General features: G+C 37.9%; 1 protein-coding gene across 4 annotated transcripts in view; it reads left to right on the forward strand.

The window, feature by feature from the left end:
* The window catches only part of KIAA0232 (KIAA0232 ortholog), a 102694-nt gene that overhangs the window by 42472 nt on the left and 38166 nt on the right, over positions 1-22056 (forward strand). For all 4 annotated transcript variants that reach the window (XM_043971036.1, XM_043971034.1, XM_043971037.1 and 1 more), the window contains one exon: positions 6172-6309. In XM_043971036.1, the coding sequence (XP_043826971.1) occupies positions 6172-6309 (138 nt within the window). The remainder of the gene's footprint in view (positions 1-6171; positions 6310-22056) is intronic.

A 22056-nucleotide genomic window follows, 5' to 3' on the forward strand; every position in this document is an offset into this window, starting at 1 on the left:
GGGAAAGGGAGCAGCAGGAAAGGCTTGCAGTAAAAGGTGAGATTTTAGTTGGGACTTGAAGGAAGCCAGAGAAGCCAGGGAGCAGAAATGAGCAAAGAGAATTCCAACCTGTACAAATGCCCTGGCTACTGGCTACTGGAGGGGCTTATGGAAAGAACAGCAAGGAGACCAGTGTCACTGATGACAGAGTATTGGGGGAGAGGGAGAGGTTATGAAGGGCTTTGAATGACAAACAAGACTTTATATTTGGTCTGGGAGGGTGGCTAGGTGGCACAGTGGACACAGGTCACTTCACCCTGTTTGCCTCAGTTTCCTTATCTGTAAAATGAAGTGGAGAAGGAAATGGCAAACCCCTCCAGTGTCTTTGCCAAGGGTCATAAAGAGTTGAACATGGTGGATAGAGCACCAGCCCTGGAGTCAGGAGTACCTGAGTTCAAATCCGGCCTCAGACACTTAACACTTACTAGCTGTGTGACCCTGGACAAGTCACTTAACCCCAATTGCCTCACTAAAAAAAAAAAAAAGAGTTGAACATGACTGAAACAGCTAAGCAACAACAACAGAGGCTGATAGGGAGCCATTGGGGCTTACTGAACTGGGGGAAATCTGTGCATTAGGAAGACCATTTGGCCAGCTGAGTGGAGGATGGATTGCAGTGAGGAGAGACTTGGAAAGCATAGGGTTATTCAGAAGATTGTGGAGGCCTTGAAATTTTGGTAAAGGCATTTGAGATTTATTAGATAGGCTTCTGAAGCAGTGACATGAAGAGATCTGTGCCTAAGGAAGAGGAGCCCATTCAGTAATGATATAAAAAGTGGACCTCGGGTTTGTCCTGTTGCATAGGGATCTAGTGATGAATATTGTTTTGAGCTATACCAGGTTATAAAATCCAAGTTTCCTACCAATCATCTTACCTAGTTTCCTCGAGGGATTTTTGGGGAAGTATTCATAATGAAGCACAACTTCTTCATCTTTGATTCAGGAATTTGAAGGGCTGGGGTAAGCAAATTTCAAGCTCAAATTAGGATGCAATGGGGCAGCTAGGTGGCGCAGTGGATTAAGCACTGGCCCTGGATTCAGGAGGACCTGAGTTCAAATCCAGCCCCAGACACTTGACATTTACTAGCTGTGTGACCCTGGGCAAGTCATTTAACCCTCATTGACACCCCCCCCTCCCCGCCATCTCCCCAAATCAAGTTAGGATACAAAACTTCTTGGCAGTATGTGCCTGTAATTAGCATTTTATTCTCATTGAGGCAGAGGGGTCATACATGACTCTTTGACTTAAAACCTAGTGTCAGGTAACTCATTTTTTGAGCACCAAGTGACTCATTCTGTGAAAGAACCTCTCATTGACTGTCAAAAGTGCCTAGTCAAGAGACTTGGTCCCTCTTGCTTCCTCTTGCTGTATGACAAGAAAGTATTGAACCCACCACACAGTTTTCCCATCAGAATAGCACCTGCCTCTGATTTGTAGAGGGGTTGGTTTTTTTAAGGATAAATGTGCCAATACCTGTGAAATTGCCTTGAGCTCTCTAGAAAAAGGCGCCTATAAATAGCCACAGTACTATTTTTTTGTGTTTAAATTAAGACAATTTAAGGGAGCCAAGAGGTTAAAATGTGTCCTTTGCTCCCTTTCAAAAACTTTTTATTAGTTTCCTCAACCTAAAACATGTTCAGAGCATTTCATTCAGAATTCTTGAGGCAAATCCAGCAAGGACTTTCCTTTAAGTTCTTAGTAATAACCTTGAGTACTGGAGAGGCTTGGATTTGCTCCTTCGGAAATATCCTTCCTAATAACATTTAAGTCTATCCATTTGCATTCGAATGTTTCTGTTTACATGCCATTAAATAAATATACATGCAAAATGTTGGCAAAATTTTCTTAATTCTTCTGATAAACTGTAATCCTGAATTTTGCAGTCTGTAATAACAATTGATTTAGATTATTCCAAAGAAACTAAAGTGTTTGTCCTTTAAAGACACACATGAAGAATCGTCTAAATTAGAGCTTAATGCCAGAAATGTGTGTGCCCACTTAAGTCAGACTTCCAAGGATATTCATGTACATGTGTGTTCTTTTGTAAAGATTTGGATAAATCTTTACCAAGGAAAAACTTTATAAGTCAAAAAAGTCTCACATTATGTGTCTACTATGATGTAAATGGAAAGAACTGACAAAACAATCAAAATGGAATGCTGTAAAATTATAATAATAAGCTTGGTTCTGAAGAGATATGAAAAAGCATCTACCTACAGAGGTGAAGAACTATGAATGGAACACTGAACATAATGTGAGACTCTCAGTTACCTTTTTTTTTTTCAAGTCAACTAGCATTTATTAATCACCTGCTAAATACCAGGCACTGTACTAAGTGCTGGAGTACAAGGAAAGGCAAAACAGAGTCCCTGCTCTCAAGGAGCTCATAGTCTAATGGGGAGACAACATGCAAATAGCCATATGCAAATAAGGTGTGTACAGGATAGACTAGAGGGCGGTCTCAAAGAGAGAGCACTAAGATTAAAACTAGGAAAGGCTTCTTGTAGAAGGTGGGACTTTTATGTGAGAACTATTATTATTTTTAGCAGATGGATAGTTCTGATTTTTTTAATAATAAGCATTTTTGTTTAAAGTTTTGAGTTCCAATTTCTGTCCCTCCTTCCTTCCCTCCCCAACCCCCTCTCTGAGGGGACAAGCTGATATAGGTTATACATGTGCAATTACGTAAAATATTACCATATTAGTCATTTTGTATAAGAAATTCAAATAAAAGAAAAAAATGAAAGAAAGTGAAAAATAGCATACTTCAGTCTCTCCATTACCTTTAGAATCATATAGAATCTCCTCTGGCATTTGAAGCTTTTCCCAGTGGAAAGAGAGAAAATAGGGAGTTCTCTTTAAGTAGAGCTCTTTAAATGGAGGTTACTTGCCTGAAAATGTGGGTAGATAGGCTGGTAGATGGGGCTTAAACTAGATGACCTCTGAAGTCCCTTCCAACTGCAACAGGAAACTATTGACTTGATTCAATCTGAAGCTAACCCAGTGTGAAAGAGGATGTACATTTTTGAAGATAATATTTTATTTTATTTTTCAGTGGGAATTATTTGAGAGATACTTTGGGGGAAGAGGGGTGATGAAGGTTAAGTGATTTGCCCAGGGTCACACAGCTAGTATGTTTCAAGTGTCTGAGGCTGGATTTGAACTCAGGTCCTCCTGAATCAGGGCCAGGGCTCTATCCACTGCATCACCTAGCTTCCCTTGAGAAATACTTCTAAAAAAAAGGTTTTTTCTTAAATGCTAACTGTACTTGCAAAAAGTTATATTTTTTTCCTTCTCCTTACTCCAGCTCCCATTTTCCTATCTGATGAATCACTTTCCATCACTGGGTCACAGCTTCCTCATCTGTAGGTGGATTAGATAAACTGTGCAGGTCCTTCTAGTTCCAAGATCTAAGATTACAAGAACAATTCATTTGAACTTGCAGCCTCAACAAATAGGCTCTTGAGAGATTTAAAAATTCACTTGAATATGGAAAATGAATTAACAGTGTGAAACTTTTGGCCATAGCTCCTCCTTGGTGCTTCGTTGATAATTATATTCTACCTTTAGGCACCTGACTTTGGAAACACATATTTACTGGATCATTTGACTATGTCTAGTTCTTTTTTTTTTGGTGAGGCAATTGGGGTTAAGTGACTTGCCCAGGGTCACATAGCTAGTAAGCGTTAAGTGTCTGAGGCCGGATTTGAACTCAGGTCCTCCTGACTTCAGGGCCGATGCTCTAACCACTGTGCCACCTAGCCCCGAAAACAATATAGAATTCTCTCTCTTTTTTTTTGTGGGGCAATTGGGATTGAGTGACTTGCCCAGGGAACTATGTCTACTTCTAAGAACTTTAAATGGCACCTAGGAAGAGCAAAGGAAACTGAAGAAGGTTTAAGTAGGAAACAAATGTTATAAAAGCATGTTGTTTCATTCTTATGCTTTCTTTTCTTTTAAAACTATCCCTCAAATCTGGCCTCAGACACTTGACACTTACTAGCTGTGTGACCCTGGGCAAGTCACTTGACCCCAATTGCCTCACCAAAAAAAAAGGCTATCCCTGCAAATCACAAAGTCATCAGGGTTTCTGAATTTCTGAAAGAAAAGTTCAGAGTTAAATATTCCTTGCAGAAGAAGAAAATTAAATAGCAAATTTTAAGTCCTTTCAAAGTTACTGAATAAGTTTTAATAAGAATTTAAGACATCCCTGCAAAGTAACACGCATCTAAATGCCAGCGTTTAAAGAAACTTTGGCAAACAAGTAGGCCTAAATGAGACAAAATAAATTCACCTTTTACTTCCTACTAGGTTTTAGATTTTATGAGAATTTGGACTTGTAGGAAAAACTTGTATTTGGTAGAAAATTTCTCTTAGCCTAGTGATATACTGGATTGTAGGATGGATTATGCCTAAAGTTATAGTATAGTAGAATCTTGAGAAGACTTCACTAATTTAAATTCATAGTATTTCTCTATATTTTACATTAATTATATAAATTCAAATATCAGTTATGCCATATAGAACATGAATTTATTAGATCACATAGAAGTAGATAAGTGGACTTCAGAGAAATTGAAGAAAGGAAATTTGAAACAGGTATCAGCCTCACTACCTTCAGATGGAACATTAACATCTTTTATATGATTTCTGTTTTCTCATATTGGTTCCTCATTAAGGGATCACCACTGTGTTTCCCATAATTGTAAATAACAGGCTTCAAGATTATATTAAATGACCATCAAGGGAAATAGAAATGTACCATTGATATCTAGTCTCTTTACCTCTAGTCAGAACTAGTGATTTTTAAGGTATCAATTTGATAATATCTATTTAACTTTACTCACCACGGGAAAAGACATGATGATAGAGCAACACTAATTGAGACTTAATATTAGCTCCTCCATAATAATCTCATGATTTGTTTCACTTCTTTTTCATGAAATCAATGTTTATAATTCTAAGCTGGTAGATATAATGGGGTGAATTAAGCCAGTGTGCTTTCATTCCCTGTAGTTAGACTCCAAGTGGCCTTAAACATTTTTTTCCCCCATCATCTGTGTTGTTCTCCTCACTGCTGAGTTTTGCCTCAGTGTCTTTAAGGTCCCTTCCAGTTCTACATTTATGAGTCCAGGAAAATAGGATTTGATTTTAAAATACCATACATATACACATACATAATATACACACTTTTACATATATATCTCTGTCTGCAACCTCTCTGCTTTTTAGGTTGAAACACACTTGAAAGCAGGGCCATTATCTAATTTTATCTAATATTTGCCTTATATACTATATTATGAACCAAAGATTAGAAAATATGTAAAAAAGGAGAGGCTTTGATTTGTAATTTATACTGAAAAAATTACTTTTATCCAAAGGTAAACCCCTGTGGTATAGTCAAAAGAGCCCCCAGTTTGGAATAGAAGGATCTGGGTTTGACTCTGTCCTTGGTTAGCTACCTGACCCATATCAAAGCCCTCACATCCTCTAAGCCCCAATGTTATTACCTACAAAATCAGATTAATAATACTTTTATTTTCTACTGCATAAGGTTTTTGTAATAATCAGGTAAGATAATGTACTGTAAGGCATAAAGCATTATGTATTATTGTAATAAAATACTTGCAAATGCCTGTGAATAGGTTTTTAGATAACAGAAGGAAATATAGGTAGAAGCAGATTTATTATACAGGTAAAAATATTGCAAGTTCTCAGGTTAATGAAACTGATTTTTTGCATCTGTCAAATGCCTGAAATTTTTTCAAGCATTTGTTTTATTTTAAAAGTAGAGACAGGGGGCAGCTAGGTGGTGCGGTAGATAAAGCACCAGCCCTGCATTCAGATGGACCTGAGTTCAAATCTGGCCTCAGACACTTGACACTTACTAGCTGTGTGACCCTGGGCCAGTCACTTAACCCTCATTGGGAGGGGGAGGGCGGAACAGAGACAAATAGTAGTGAACTATTCTGAAGTACTGTGATTGCCATTTCCTGGGGTAGCCTTTTGATTTAATTATGATTAATAATATAAATGTTTTTGACATGTGAATGTAGTATTTAAATATGAGAAAAGGTAGCACAATATCCTGTTTAACCTTGGTCATTTAACCTTACTGCATTTTATTTTAGGAGAATGACATCTTCCTGGGCTGGGAAAAAGGAGCTTACAAGAAATGGGGAAAGAGTAAGAAGAAGTGCTCAGATCTAACTCTAGAAGAAATGAAAAAACAGGCTGCTGTCCAGTGTCTTCGCTCTGCTTCGGATGAAGTAAGTCTAGAATTTTAGAGTGCTTTTTAAGAACATCATATTTATTCATGTTTCATAACTACGTTTGAAATTTGAGAGATATTATAAGAGTGTTTTATATTACTAAATAGTCAAGACATTTCAAAATTTATTATTTCCAAAGGAATTTCTAGCCTATCTTATTAAATACACATTCGTGTAAGATAGGAAGTCAAATGAGTTTACATCTTTTTTTTAAAGCATATTTTTAAAAAGCATGTGACTGTACAGTAGTTCATGAAACTGAGGTTTTTAGTTGATTATAAGTTCAGTATAAACCAATAAAACCCAACTAAAAAGCTCATTGTATCTTAAGTTGCCTTAATATCTGTAGAGCATGTAGAATTATGGAGGTGATAGTTCTATTCTACACTGAGCTGGGCAGTACATATCTGTACTATTTGGGACAAGAGCCTTTCCAAAGAAAGTGACCAAGGTGGTAAGCACAAGTAAGGTCATGTCACATGAATATCATTGTTGTCATTCATCTCATTTGATTTTCATAGTCCTGGGAGATAGATGCTATAATTATCCCTGTTTCACATTTGGGGAAACTGAGGCAAAGGACTTGGCCAGGGTCACACAGCTAGTAAGTATCTGAAACTGATTTTTAATTCAGGTCTTCCTCACTCCAAGTCCAGCACTCTCTTATCTTCTGCACCACCTGGCTGCCTATATCTATTGAAAGAACTGTATATGTTTAGCTTGGAGACATGATCCAAATATTTAAAGACATATTATGTGGAAGAGCAATTCAATTCTACTGGGCTCCAAAAGGGCAAAATTATAAGCAGTGAATGGAAATTACAGGAAGACAGATTTCCTTCAACCTGAGGAGGAGCTTCTAACAATTGGTACTTACCCTTCAGTTGTCACTTTTCCGGGAGTCCTGAATACTCTACCTACCTAGCAAGGCCTAAAGCTGTTTACAAAGAATCTTGAATTGAAACATTGGCAAGACCCATACAAAAGCTTCCTAAGATTAAGGCCTTGTGAATATTGCAAATGCCTTATCTCCTTTTCGTCCTATTACCCAGCTTCTTATAAAAATGAGAAGTAAAGGGCTGAGGATTGTTTCAAGGGCACTTAGGATAACCTGTATCAAAGATCATTTTTGAATTTATCATTTAATTCCGTTCTGACCTGAACCAGGGTAGTCGAATTATGGTGGGGGGGGGGGAGGACAGGAGGGGTAGTGGAATGCTAACATTTAGGTTAGAATATTATAAAGGATAAGAAGGTATGAATGGTTGGGATCACAGATCCTTTGAAGTATCAGATTACTGAAGTAATAGGCTTTCAAATCCTGAAAATAAATGACCAAAGAGTCACAGAGGTTATGCAACTACTGCTAACTCTGGGGAAAAAAATACCAAAGAGCTCACAGAGGCAAATAACCCAACTGTTAACTGTGAAAAATAAAATAAAATAGCCAACAGTGGCTATAAGCAAAAAGCATTCTTTATTCTGTTGGAGGAGGGAAACTAGATAAGTGTGCCGAGGCTGCCTCTAGGAAGAGACCCGAGGCAGAGAAGCTAAACATTTTTATATATACACATACACATACACATATCTATATTATATATACACACATACATAGTTGTAGTTGCTCTATGAACTGTAGCCATGACAATGAGGTGGTAACAGCAACAATGAAGAAAGTTCAATTCATTACAGGGCTTATTGACCAGAATTTGGTTCCTACTGGTGCTTGTCTGAGCTTAGGGACCACCTGGTACTAGTCCGGAAACAGTTATGGAATTTTGCTGCAGCAGAGTTCATCTAGAACAAAGCTTCTTAAACTGTGCATGTAACTTAATGAAAGGGTTGTGAAAAATTTGGCAGTATTAAATGGTTATGTATACCTATTTTACATACCTATAAATCTGGGGTTGCATAAAAATTTCTGAGGTGAAAAGGGGTTGCTAGTGGAAAAAATGCTAGATGATGGTTTGCTTACTCTTCCATGAAAAAGCCCTGAGCATGTTTCAGGCCTTGTTCGTAATTCTCTGTGCCTAGAATGCCTTCTTTTTCTCTCATAATCCTACTACCTTAAATGCCGCCTTTTCTATCAAGCCCTAGTTGGTAATGATCAAACAAGATAATATAGGTAAAGCTTTTTATCATTACCCTCTGACCTCACTTAAATACATAGCCTTAGTTATTTGCACTACTTATTTATGTGCCCATATCCACCCCCAACTAGAGGGTAAGCTCCTTGAAGGCAAAGATCTGCCATGTTTTATTTAACTGTTGTCCTCTCCATTCCCTAGAACAGTGCTCTCTACCTCCTAGGGGAGGGGAGGGAGTACCTGTAAAGGCCTACAGAAGACAGGACTTGATTTGAGTCTAAAGGAAGCCAGGTGAGGTGGGAGCCAGTGCCAATTAGGGAGAACATTCCAAGCATGGAGGTCAGCCAGTGCAATGGAGAGGCGGGAGAGAGTCCTATGTGAGGAGGAGCAAATGGGCCAGTGGAGTTAGATCACAGACTATGTAGAAGATCATTTTTAAGAGAAGGAAGACTGACAAAAGGTACAAAGGGATCTGGCTGTAAAGGACTTAGAATGCTAACCAGAAAATTTTGTATTTGATTCTAGAGATTATTTAATAGCCATCTGAGTTTACTGAGTAAGGGGGTGACATGGCTACACTTGTGCTTTAAGAAAATCATTTTGGCAGCTAAATGGAGAATGAATTGGAGTGAGGAGAGACTTTTGAGGTAAGAAGACCAGTTAGAAGGCTAGTGTAGTCTGGGGGGGGGTCAAATCCTTTAATTAGGTTAGTGACTTTGTGAGGACAGGTGGGGACATATGTAAGAGATGTTGGGAAGGTAAAAAATGACAAGCTTTAACAATAGATTCGATATGTAGGGTGAGTGGAATCATCAGTTGTAATGAGAAATCTTTTTCTGCAACTAGATACTTAAACTAGGTGGCCATTGAGGTCCCCTATAACTTGGAAATTCTGCGATACTGTGAAAAGGTGTTTACTGTAATAATACAGAATAATAGCCTTAGAAGGCTTTTCTCCAATTTGCTCTTTCCCATGTATATGTAAAGATCCATGTGAGAGTCCTTGTTAGAGACAACAACAAAGATAACTTTGTTCAGTTATACTTTATCACTGTTAAATAGGGTGACAAACAGACATGCTCAACTGACATATTAGCCATTGTCATGGAGGATGCCCCCTGTAGAGCCCAAACAGAGTAGGTGGTGAGTACATCTAGCTGTTCCTATTTTTATAAGGTAAGAAGCCCCATGATTCTAACGAGCCTCTCAAATGAACTCTGCCATAATATTAATAACAGCTGGCATATACATATTATTTTCATGTTTTGCAAAACAATTTACATAACATTAATTATCTCATTTAATATAAAAACTCAAGCATTTAGCCTAACAATCCACACAAGAAAAAACAATGGTCTAAAAATGTCTATTGTCTGACCATGATATGTAGTTATGTGGCAGTATATCTTGGACACACATTGTGGATCAACAGTGAGTTGAATAGGAGAGATCAGCATGCATTCAAGAAATGGTGTGATACTTTTCACAGTCCCACACTGTTCCCTGAAACACCCTCTCCCCATTTAACTTTCAAAAAAAAAAAAAAACTTTGTTGATTACCATAGCTCCCAATCTAAATGACTACCTTGACTTCACAATGTAAAATAAAGTGCAACTGAAATATACTAATGGTAATCTGCTATTATACCCTTGAGCGTAACTGGTGCTGAATGTCGGAGTATTGTGGTTTTTTCTTCATTCATTCATTACTAGGTGTAGCAGAAGATAGAAACTTACACTTGACCTTGCTGGTTTTAATTTATTTCAGTAATATAATCAAGTGGCATACACATTTGTTGTTGTCTGTCCTTCATTCTCAAAGAGGACCATGACATGGGGAGGTGACATCATGCCTTGCAATGAGGGAGGCCTTTGCAAAGTACCAGTCTCACTCTCTCCTCCAGAGCCATCTGGGTAAAGTGGCAAGACATGCATCAGGATGACTGGAGATGGCCTGGATGTTTAAGGCAATTGTCATTAAGTGACTTGCCCAGGGTCCCACCACTAGTAAGTGTCAAGTTTCTGAGGCTGGATTTCAACTCAGGTGCTCCTGACTCCAGAACCAGAACTCAGTCCACTGCGCCCCCTAGCTGCCCCTATACTCATATATTTGATTTTAATTAGCATTGGTACTTAAACAGATTTGAAGAATGCATTGTTACTTAGCTGATTTTCTTGTCCTGAACAGACTGGACACTAGCTGTAGTTTCTCTTTGTGGCTAATTCTTGCTTTCAAGAAACCGGGATTTGAAAGCATATCATTATATATACATATGTCATCAGTATTTTCCAGGTAAGTGGATTTTGTCTGACACCCTAGGGCTTTTCTCCTCTCAACCAATACTCAATTCAGTAGTCACTAGGTAGGTTTGTAGAACTTGCAGAGCAGCATGAACCTGTTGGATACAATTGTTCTAATCCATACTAATAATAAGATCAAGGATCTGGGTGGGAGGGAGTGTTCGCTGGAGCTGAGGACTTTTACTTTGAAAGTTCTCTCTTCTCTTGCCCATTTCCTCCCACTTGGTCTAGGTAGTAGTTGCTAAAGATAGAAGGATAGAAAACAAATCTTATGAAAGTTTACACTCCAGTGATCAGTTTGCTTGTGTTTAATATTTAGGCACATGAGATGAAAACAAAGATTATGCTTTATTGCATACACATAAAATTGCCTTTTTTGTGTGCTTGGACTCATATAAATGTATGTCAGTAAACGTGATAGGATGCTTTTCTTAATACACTTTTCTTAAAATAAACTTCTTGTTCAATACTTACACTGCAGATGTAGTTTGCAGCTTACTAGCTGTGCTACAAATTATCATGTGGGAGTGGGTAGGGATCTGTCTTTCATGCCAGGCAAGTCCTGCTTCTGGCACATACTGGCTGTGTGACTCTCAGCAAGTTCATTAATCTCTCTGTGCTCTGGGCAACTCTCTTAAGACTAAAAAATCATATAAGAGGTACCATTTGTCTTAGAAGAAGAAATTTCCTCACTTAGGAATTTCCTGATCTAGTGAAATCATAGGTTGGGTGGGTGCCTATCCTTTTTCTTGATGAGAGGATTAACAATAATATATAGAAATTATTCTGTATTTTCTAAAAAATATTTCCTTTCACTTTAATTTCATAGCCCATTTATTTTGTAGTGACTATAAATGTAAGAGTTAAGTGTCTGCTTGAAATGAAGAGCAGTTTGCAGTTTAATTAGTTCACAAGGCTAAGCATTTGATTCACAAAGAACAGCTGTCTGATCCCTTCAGTCAGTAACAGGCCACATTCCAAGAAAGGCAATCTAGTCCGCTGCATTTGAGATGCCTTCCTTGACGAGATTGTCCAATGCACTAACACAAAATTATTTAAAATATTTTTACCTATATCTAATTTCAGACTTTTTATTCCTTGTATGCACTTATCAAATAGTAGAATGCAACATAAATAAAAACTGAGAATAATCTTTTCCAGGAAAATGGTGTGTATCTACTTACATTATATGCAAATACAGGAATATGTGTACATGTAAATTTATATATACATAAAACCCCAACTAATTTGGATTCAGAGTGAATTATAACATTTTCAAATATACTATATATTAAACAAATTTAAATGTTATTTATTCTGTTGAATAAAATTAGATGTTAGTGAAAGATTATAGTTCACAGTAAATATTTTAAAATCTTTTCTATACAAAGAAAATAAAACTACCTTATTTGTATACTACTTTTAACTTGGAGAATTTTACAACTAGAAGGAACCTTAACAATCTAGTCCAAATCTCACAGATCAGAAAACTGAAGCTAGAAACTTACACAAGGTCACATGGCAAGTTAGTGGTAGAAACAGGACTTTGTTCTGTGATTTCACATACTTTTTCATTTCATTGGATCCTTACAGTAACCTTCTGAAATGAGCAAGGCAGGTAAATATTATTTCCATTTAATGTAGGGATCCTTTGAAATAATATCATCCTTATCTTGTTTAACTCCTTTCCTCCCAAGATCCACTTTACCCTTTTCCCCCTCTTTTTTGCACCTTTCTTACAATCACTAAGAATCATGTATTAAGCACGTACACAGTACCAAGAATTGTACTGGAGATAGAAAAAAAAGAAATCCCAAACAAACAGCCTCTGCTTACAAGGAATGCAAATAGATAGATAGATAGATAGATTGACCTATATGTGTGTGTATACATACATACATATACACACAGAGAGGGAAATGGGGGGGAGCAATGTATGTATGTACCAGTTTGTGTGTGTGTGTGTGTGTGTGTGTGTGTGTGTGTGTGTGTGTACCCAGAATAAATTGTTGAAATTGTTAGTTGTCCTTTGTTCTTGAAGAGGACCATGACTTTGGGAGGTGATGTCATGACTTGCAATGAATTGGATTTAAGTAAGGGCAGGGATGTGAAAAGTGACCAACCTCGCTCTCCTCCAGAGCCATCTGGGTCCAGTGGCAAGATCAGGACAACAGGAGATAGTTGGGATTAAGTGACTTGCCTAGGGTCACACAGCTATTAAGTGTTGTGTCTGAAGCCAAATTTGAACTCACGTCCTCCTGACTCCAGGGCCAATGCTCTATCAACTGCACTACCTAATTTCCCCATCCAGAATAAATACAAAAATATTCAAGGTAGTTGGGGGGGGCACCAGTAATTGGCTCTGATTAGGAGGGACTTTGTGTAGAAGGTGGTGCTTGAGCTGTCTTTTTTTTCCTCATATAAATAATTTATTATTTTCAAGTTAAATTTGTTTTTTATAAGATTTCTAGTTTCAAATTTTTCTCCCTCCCTCCCCAAGACAGCAAGTAATCTGATATAGGTTACATATGTACAATCACATTAAATGTATTTCTGCATTAGTCATGTTATGAGAGAAGAATCAGAGCAAAAAGGAAAAACCTCAAAAAATAAAAACAGCAACAACAAAAAACAGTAGAAACAGTATGGTTCGATCTGCATCCAGATTCCACAGTTCTTTTTTTTCTGGATTTGGAGAGTATTTTCCATCATGAGTCCCCTGGAACCATCTTGGACCATTGTATTGCTGAGAAGAATCAAGTCTATCACAGTTGATCAACACACAATGTTGTTAATACTATGTACAATGTTCTCCTGACTCTGCTCATCTCACTCAGCATCAGTTCATGCAAGTCCTTCCAGGTTTCTCTAAAATCCACCTGCTCATTGTTTTTATAGCACAATAGTATCCCATTACATTCATATACCACAACTTGTTCAGCCATTCCCCAACTGATGAGCAACTCCTCAATTTCCAGTTCTTTGGCACCCCAAAAAGAGCAGCTATAAATATTTTTGTACATGTGGTTCCTTTTCCCTTTTTTATGATCTCTTTAGGAAAAATACCTAATAGTGATATTGCAGGGTCAAAGGGTATGCACAGCTTTATAGCCCTTTGGGCATAGTTCCAAACTGTTCTCCAGAATGGTTGGATCAGTTCATAGCTCCACCAACAATGCATTAGTGTTCCAATTTTCCCACAACTTCTCCAACATTTATTTTCCTTTTTTGTCATATTAGCCAATCTGATAGGTGTCAGGTGGTACTGCTTGAGTTAAGTCTTAAAGGAAAGAACAGAGTCACTGAGGCAGAGATGAGTACACCCCTAGGAGTGCTGCTCCAAGGCCATTTTCATGTCATGCTCTTACTCTCCAGCCTCTATCTCCAACCTGTGTTTCTGCTTCTACCCTTGGGTTCTAGAAGCCTGATTGGGAAGCATTCACCATATTGCTATTCCTTGAGTATCCTTTTTTTTTTTTTTTGCAGGGCAGTGAGGGTTAAGTGGCTTGCTCAGGGTCACACAGCTAGTACATGTCAAGTGTCTGAGGCTGGATTTGAACTCAGGTCCTCCTGAATCTAGGGCCAGTGCTTTATTCACTGTGTCATCTAGCTGTCCCTCCCTGGGTACCTTTATGCCATTCTACTTCATGAATAACCTTTGACCTCTCCTAGAGGGAAAGGTTTGAGGAGAATGGTCTGCCTTGGACATGCTGAGTTGGAGGTATCCATAAGACATTCAGTCTGAATTTTCCAATAGACATTTGGTGATGTGGGATTAAAGCTCAGGAGAGATTGGGACTGAAAACAGAGATTTGGAAGTCATCTACTTGGGGACAAAGAATTAAGTGCATTATAGTCTTGGAAACCCTGAATGTGTTTTAGGCAAACTCCTCTGTGTCCTCAAACTAATCCTACACTGTTCCTTCTATCATTTTTCATTTACTGAAACCTTCCCACCCACCCCCCACCCCCACTGAAAAGATCACAGCAGAACTTTTCAGGTCAACTCAATAAACATTTGTTAAAATGCCTATGCACTGTGCCAGAGATGCAGAGATGAAAAACAAGGGATTTATCATTTAGCGAAGAACCAGGAAATTCTCTTGAACATTTGTGGTTTTAATTGGTAGGAGATGGGAGATCGAGAAAGGTTTCATAAATGAGGTTAACTTAAGCTGGTAAGGTTATTGTGAGAAGAGTAGAGTGCTCATTGAATATGAGGGGGTATTACTGGTTGTTGATTTGGGGGAGCCTGTTCCAGCCATGGGAAGTGGTGTGGGCATGTGCACAAACAGGAGACGGCAGAATGTGATAGTCCAGTTTGGCTAGAATGCCAGATATATGAAGGAAAATAGTATTAAGTAAAGTGGAAAAGTATTAGTTGGAGTTAGATTGTAGGTGAGAGGGAGGAGCCTTTAAATTCCATGTTAAGAAATTCTGAATTGTATTTAGTGTGCAGTGGGGAGCCATTAAAAGGTTTCTCTGTTACATAGTGAATCATGTGATCAGACTTGTGCCTTAGGAAGAGAACTCTGATGGTGATATGAAGGATGGGTCAGAGAAGAGAGAGACTAGAGTTTCATATAACAGCTAAAAAGCATTTAGTTATTCCCAAGCAGACAAAATGAAGGCCTGAAATAGAACCTTTGTAGTAAGAGAGGAAAGAAAAAGACAATCCAGATACTGCATAGGGTGCCTACAACCCCTCTCTAATTTCTTCTTCACTGGTACCAGTTAGTACATACCATATACCTCTAATTCCCCCTCCATTCATGTACTCTTTCTTTATCCTTTTACATTCTCATACTCTTGTCACTCAGGGTTTTAGCCATCACTGGACTATTGAAATCTCTTTGAGAGACCTCATAATTGCCAAGTCTATTGGCCTTTATGCAGTATTTTCTCTCATTGATCTCTGACGAACTAATCTCTTCTTTTGCATATTTCTCTTCTGCTTTCAGATGACTATCCTGGTTTTCTCTCTGTCTAATCATTCTTGTGTCTCCATTAACTCTTCATCTTCTTCCAGCCCCAGTATGGGTAGAAATTTTCCAAAGGCCTATCCTTAGCCTTCATATATTATATATGTATATATTTGTGTATATATGTATGTGTGTGTGTGTGTGTATATATATATATGTATTGTGAAGTTGGGAGGATCTGAGTTCAAATCTTACCTCAGATACTTACTAGCTGCGTGACTCTGGGCAAGTCACTTAACCCCAGTTGTCTTAAACATCCAGGGCCATCTACAGTCTTCCTGATCTATATTTTGCCACTAGACCTAGATGGCTCTGGAGGAAAGAATGGGGCTGGTGACTTTAGTTGGCCCTGCCTCACTTAAATCCAGTTCACTGCAAGTCATGACATCATCCCAATGTTATAGTCCTCTTTGAGAACAAAGGATAAACAACAACATGTCTATATGTACCTATGTACACATATGTATTATATACACATCCATGTATACATATACACACGTGTGTCTGTTCCTTCAACTAACACCTTTATGCAGATGACTACAAAAGGCCATATATCTAATACTGACCTCTCTCCTGTTCTCACCTATATCTCCAGGAGCCTTTAGAACACTTCCACCAAAACCTACCTTTCCATTTAAACCTGTTCCCCTTGTGAGTTCACCGTGTTTACTGCCACTAATTACCCTGTCTCAGTGTTTATCTTTGTTCATTCCTACTCTCACTGCATATCCAGTTACCATCTGTTTATTCCACCTATATAACATTTTTCATTCATTCCCTCCTCTCTGTTTCTACTATTATCACTCCAAAATAGGCCATCCTTATCACCTACTTGTACTCTTGACAGGTCTTCTCATTTCTATCCCATCTTCCATACCATCCTTCATACTACTACTACAATACATTTTTTTTAATTAAAAAAAAATTTTTGGTGAGGCAATTGGGGTTAAGTGACTTGCCCAGGGTCACACAGCTAATAAATGTTAAGTGTCTGATGCTGGATTTGAACTCAGGTCCTCCTGAATCCAGGGCTGGTGCTTTATCCACTGCACCATCTACTTGCCCCCACAATACATATTGTTATATAAATTATTCCCATTAAATTCCCACTCTAGTTCTATGTAGTATGGAAGTAAACCTTGGATTCTCACATATTATGCCAATAGTTTACAAACTCTGCTAGCTCCTAAATTTCCTCAAACCAGAAGGGATTTATGTGTGGGCTTTGGGAAAGACTTTCATGACTGTCACTCAAGAGACCAGACTGGATAAGTTTGGAAAGCCTTCTCTACAGGTTGGAGATTCTTTTTGTAGTACAGGTTGGACTGGATGGCTGCTAGGCCCCCTTCCAGCTCTAAAATTAGGTGATTTTCAAACTGTGGATATTTCAAGCTTGCCATCTAATCACTTTTGTCATTTCTTAATTTGAGAGCTATACCCAAAGTCTTTTCCCTTCTCTAATTAGCCTCTTGCTTCAGTTATCAATTTATTTTAGTTAACTTGCCTTACCTTTTCCTACTCACATTCTTCCTTGAATCCTCTTTTGTTTTCTTCAAATTAAACTCTTCTGCTTTAGGACAAGTATTTCTTCAGCTTCTTGAGTTCTCCCACATTTTCCTCCACAAATTCAATCCTGGAACATTTTTCTAAGTCCAAAACCCTCCAAGTCACCTTCACAATTTCCTTATTCAACTCAAGTCATGCCTTATTTTCTGAGACTAGAAGGAAGGAGGAGGAACAGATGAGTGAGAACATTGAGAAGTTTTAAGGTATGGTGGAAGGAAGATGAAGGAAATTCCAGCACATGGTCTTAATCTTCTTAAAAAAAAAAAAAAAGGAGGTGAGGTCAAGTGAGTTAAAGTGGGGCTTGCAACAGCCACTGGAGAAAGTGTAATAGTCAGAGATGAATAATAAGATTGCTGTGCATTGGTTAAAGTCCAGGTAAAGGTAGATGGCATGACTTTGTAGTGGATTCAGTCTGTGGTTTTGTGATTTCATTTAACAACTCGGGAATAGAGCAAAGAAGGTAAGATGAAGGTTGTGGGCAAAGAAAGTACTATGAGTATGTAAAAAAAAGTAAATAAAGAGTGGCTCTTTTCTCTTAAGGGGGGGGCAGCTAGGTGGCTCAGTGGATAAAACACTGGCCCTGGATTCAGGAGGACCTGAGTTCAAATCCAACCTCAGACACTTACTTACTAGCTGTATGACCCTGGGTAAGTCACTTAACCCTCATTGCCTGGCAAAAAAACAAAAACAAAAAAAAAAAAGGTATAATGCTTGGTCCTTACCCTCAAGAAGTTTACAATCTAGTTGGAGAAACTAGACATATGAAATTTAAAATTGAGTATAAAGCAATAGATACAAAGTGTAACTATATAAACACTAAATTAAAAAAATGTTAAAAACTTGATACTAAAAGGAAACATAAATTGTAATTGAGCCATGCCCGACCCTTTGTGACCCCATGGCCCATAGTACACTAGGCTCTTCTGTCCTTTTAATATCTATCCATCTCATCTTCTACCATACCCTTTTCCTTTTGCCTTCAATCTTTCCCACATCATGGTCTTTTCCAATGAGTCTCATCTTCTCATTATGTGGTTAAAGTACTTAAGCTTCATCTTTAGTATTTAACTTTTTATTGAATAACCTGGATTAATTTTTTTAAGTTTTGACTGATTTGACTTCCTTGCTGTCCATGGGACTCTTAAAAGTCTTCTCCATCACAATTTGAAAGCATCAGTTCTGTGGCACTCAGTTTTCCTTATAGTCTAACTCTTACAGTCATACATTGCTACTGGAAAACCCGTAGCTTTGACTATACAGTCCTTTTTCAGCAAGATGATAGCTTTGCTTTTTAGTACACTGTCCAGATTTGCTGTAGCTTTCCTTCCAGGGAGCAGGCATCTTAATTTCATCACTACAGTCACCATCTGCAGTGATCTTTGAGCCCAAAGATATAAAATCTGATACTGCTTCCATTTCTTTTCCTTCTGTTTGCCAGGGAATGGTGGGGCCAGTTGCCAAGAGCTTAGGGTTTTTTGGGGGGGTGGGGTGGGGGGGGTTATGTTAAGCTTCTTTTACCCTCATCAAGAGGCTTCTTAATTCCTCTTCACTTTTTTCACTTTCTGCCATAGTCGTGGCAAATAATCTCTGTATCTGAAATTATTGATATTTTTCCTGGTAACCACAATTCTGGCTTTTTATTCATCCAACCTGGTATTTTGCATGATGTACACTGCATATAAGTTAAATAAATAAGGTGACAATATACAGCTTTGTTGTGCACCTTTTCCAATTTTAAACCAGTCACTTATTCCATCTTCAGTTCTAATTGTTGCTCCTTGGCCCACACACAGGTTCCTTGGGAGACAAAAAGATGATTTGGTACTCCCATCTCTTTGAGGACCTTCCACATTTTGTTGTAATCCATACAAAGGTTTTAGTGTAGTGAGTGAAGCAGAAATATATTGCCCCCTACCCCCCAACTCCTTTCTTTTCTCCATAATCCAGCAAATGTTGGCAATTTGGTCTCTAGTTTCTTTGCCTTTTCATAAAAACAACCTACTCTTCTGGAAATCCCCAGTTCCTTATAACCTTGCTGGTGTGTGAAGTGAGCACAATTGTTTGATAATCTGAACATTCCTTGAAATTGCCCTCTTTTAAGATTGCAATGTAAATGGATCCTTTCCAATCCACTGGCCACTATTAAGTTTTCCAAAAACATAAAAACCATTTGTAAAATGAGGGAATTGGACTTGATGGCCTCTAAAGTACCGTCCTTCTCTAAATCTATGATCCTATGATCTAATCCAGTGTCATCATTTTATAGATGAAGAAACTGGGGCTCAGTAAGGTTAAGTTATTTGCCCAGGGCTACAAAGCCAATTTGTCTATAATAAGGATATTGTATATCCCCTTTTATAGGTGAAAGTATCTGATATTTATCCTTTCAGCTTCAACTTTTCCCCTAGAGCTGTTTCCAGTGTTAAAGAATATTACAAAAGTGCTTAACTTTATCAGCCACAGTGCTGGGTTTTGACCACTTTAAACAGATCATTGAAGGGGGCAGCTAGACCCGAGTTCAAATCCAAACTCAGGCACTTGACTCTTAGTAGTGATGTGACCCTGGGCAAGTCCCTTAACCCTCATTGCCCCAAACCCTCCCCCCAAATCATTGAAGGAGAAAGCCAGTTTCATAGTTTTGTAGTAAAACCAGCCATTATAGTTGATTATGGTTTGGGTTTTTGTTGTTGTTTATTTGTTTTTAATGCAATAGTCTAAGGGGAAAAAAAGCACTTTGCTTCAAGGTAATATAAAAATCAGGATCCATAGCTGCCATTGATTTTAATATGTCACTGCTCACTGGGTGGAGGCTATATTCAGAAACAATTAAACATAAGGTACAAAAAAATGTTATATAAATAAATATGTGTGTGTTTCACTGGCCTGCCATAAAAAAGTAAAAGTCCAAGAGTTATTGTATTATATAAAGAGATGTTAAGTTTTCAACAAAAATCAAGTGGCATAATTTAGCTATTTAGAATCTAACTATATAACCAGTGGAATTTAACCATAAGTCATTTCTAGATATATTGGTTAGGAGGGCAACAATTGTATTTGTAGTACTTTTATGAACCTACACAAATTACAGGACCCACTGCAGTACCTATTGGTTGAATTCAATCACAATAGTCTGTGTCTTTGAAATAGTTATCTTATACATGTAACTGGAAAATAATAAAATACTTTTATAATTAAAAAAAAGAAATAGTTATCTTATGGTGCTCTGTAAGGCTTACTTAGTTCTTAGACATGTCTTGTTATCCTTACCATTAACTTTTATGAAGATGTTGAAATTTATAGGTATACAAAGGTGATAGTGATAACAAATAGTTTAAAAGATAGAACCAGGATCAGGAAAGATTTCAGTGGGTTGTTACTGTGAACCAAGTTTAATAGAATGAAATAACTGTTCATATTAGTACTTGAGTGTAATCTTGGGAAAATCGCTTTCGCTTTCTGGGCCCCAGTTTCCTACTCTGTAAAATGAGAGGAGTAAATTAAATGAAATCTAAACTCTTTTTTGTTTGTTATATGAAATATAATTTTGGATCGATATCAAGAAGTATTTTTACAGAGCTAATCATAATTGGAATGGGCTACCTCACAGATAGTTCGTTTCCCATGGTTGTTAATTAGTCATTTTGTGTGATCACCTGGTAGGGACATTGTTGTAATGATTCTTGCATAGACTGTTGAAGTAAATGACCTTGAAGGTCCCTTTCACTCATATTCTCTGCAGCTACTTTAATGCTTGTAAATCTTTTTTTATTTTTTATTTTTATTTTATTTTTTTTGCTTGTAAATCTTAAAACACTACTAGGTAATTATCACTCAGCTATTATCTTATGTCATGGGTAGGGAATCTCTGATCTTTGGCATAATTTCATCTGGCCAAGTTAGATTTTCTGAAATTGCCTTTTAGCACTACTGCTCCATTTAGAACCAACAAATGTAGTTGCTTAAGTATCTGACAAAGTTTAATGGGTAAGATACTGATTTTTACATCCCCCATTAATCCTTTATTCTAAGATAGCAGTCTAATTAAAGGGGGTAACAGACACTAGGATTGTTGTTCCTAACATGATAAGTTGATGGGCTAGGTTTGAAAAGCACAGTGGCAGTGGCAAGTGACACTTCTGATCACAGAAGGACTGAGCTTCAGTAGATGATGGGTTCTAGTGATTGATAAGGGCAACTAGGTGGCACAGTGTCTAGAATGCCAGGCCTGAAGTCAGGAAGACTCATTTTCCTGAGTTCAAATCTGGGCTCAGACACTTAATAGCTATGTGACCCTGGATAAGTCACTTAACCCTGTTTGCCTCAGTTTCCTCATCTGTAAAATGAGCTGGAAAAGGAAATGGCAAACCACTCCAGTATCTTTGCCCCCCCCCACCAAAAAATCCCCACCAATTGGGGTCAAGGAGAGTTAGACATGACTGAAAAAGCCTGAACACACACAGTGTTAAAGGGATCCTTGCTCTGGTATAGACTAAATGAGATGGCCTCTGAAGTTCCTTCCAATTTTGATATTCTCTGATATGGGTGAGAAATTTTGACTGGGTATGGAATCATGGGGATATAGAGGCTTTGGGCTCCTTGGGGCTAGAGGGAGCCTAGAAGGGGGAAAGCTTAGAGAAGGAGTAGGTGAGCAGCAGTTGCTATTTCCCTGCCTCTCCTTTTCTTGTTCTCCTTTCTGTGTCTCTTTTTCCTCCAGTTGAACAATAATATTATTTTTAGCTTTTTGTAAATTAAAGATTGCTATTGATTTTGAAAGCAGGATAGTTGTTTTGGTTTTGTTTTTTATTTGT

Source organism: Dromiciops gliroides, chromosome 6 (genome assembly GCF_019393635.1).
Source record: "Dromiciops gliroides isolate mDroGli1 chromosome 6, mDroGli1.pri, whole genome shotgun sequence".
Classification (NCBI taxonomy): Eukaryota; Metazoa; Chordata; class Mammalia; order Microbiotheria; family Microbiotheriidae; genus Dromiciops; species Dromiciops gliroides.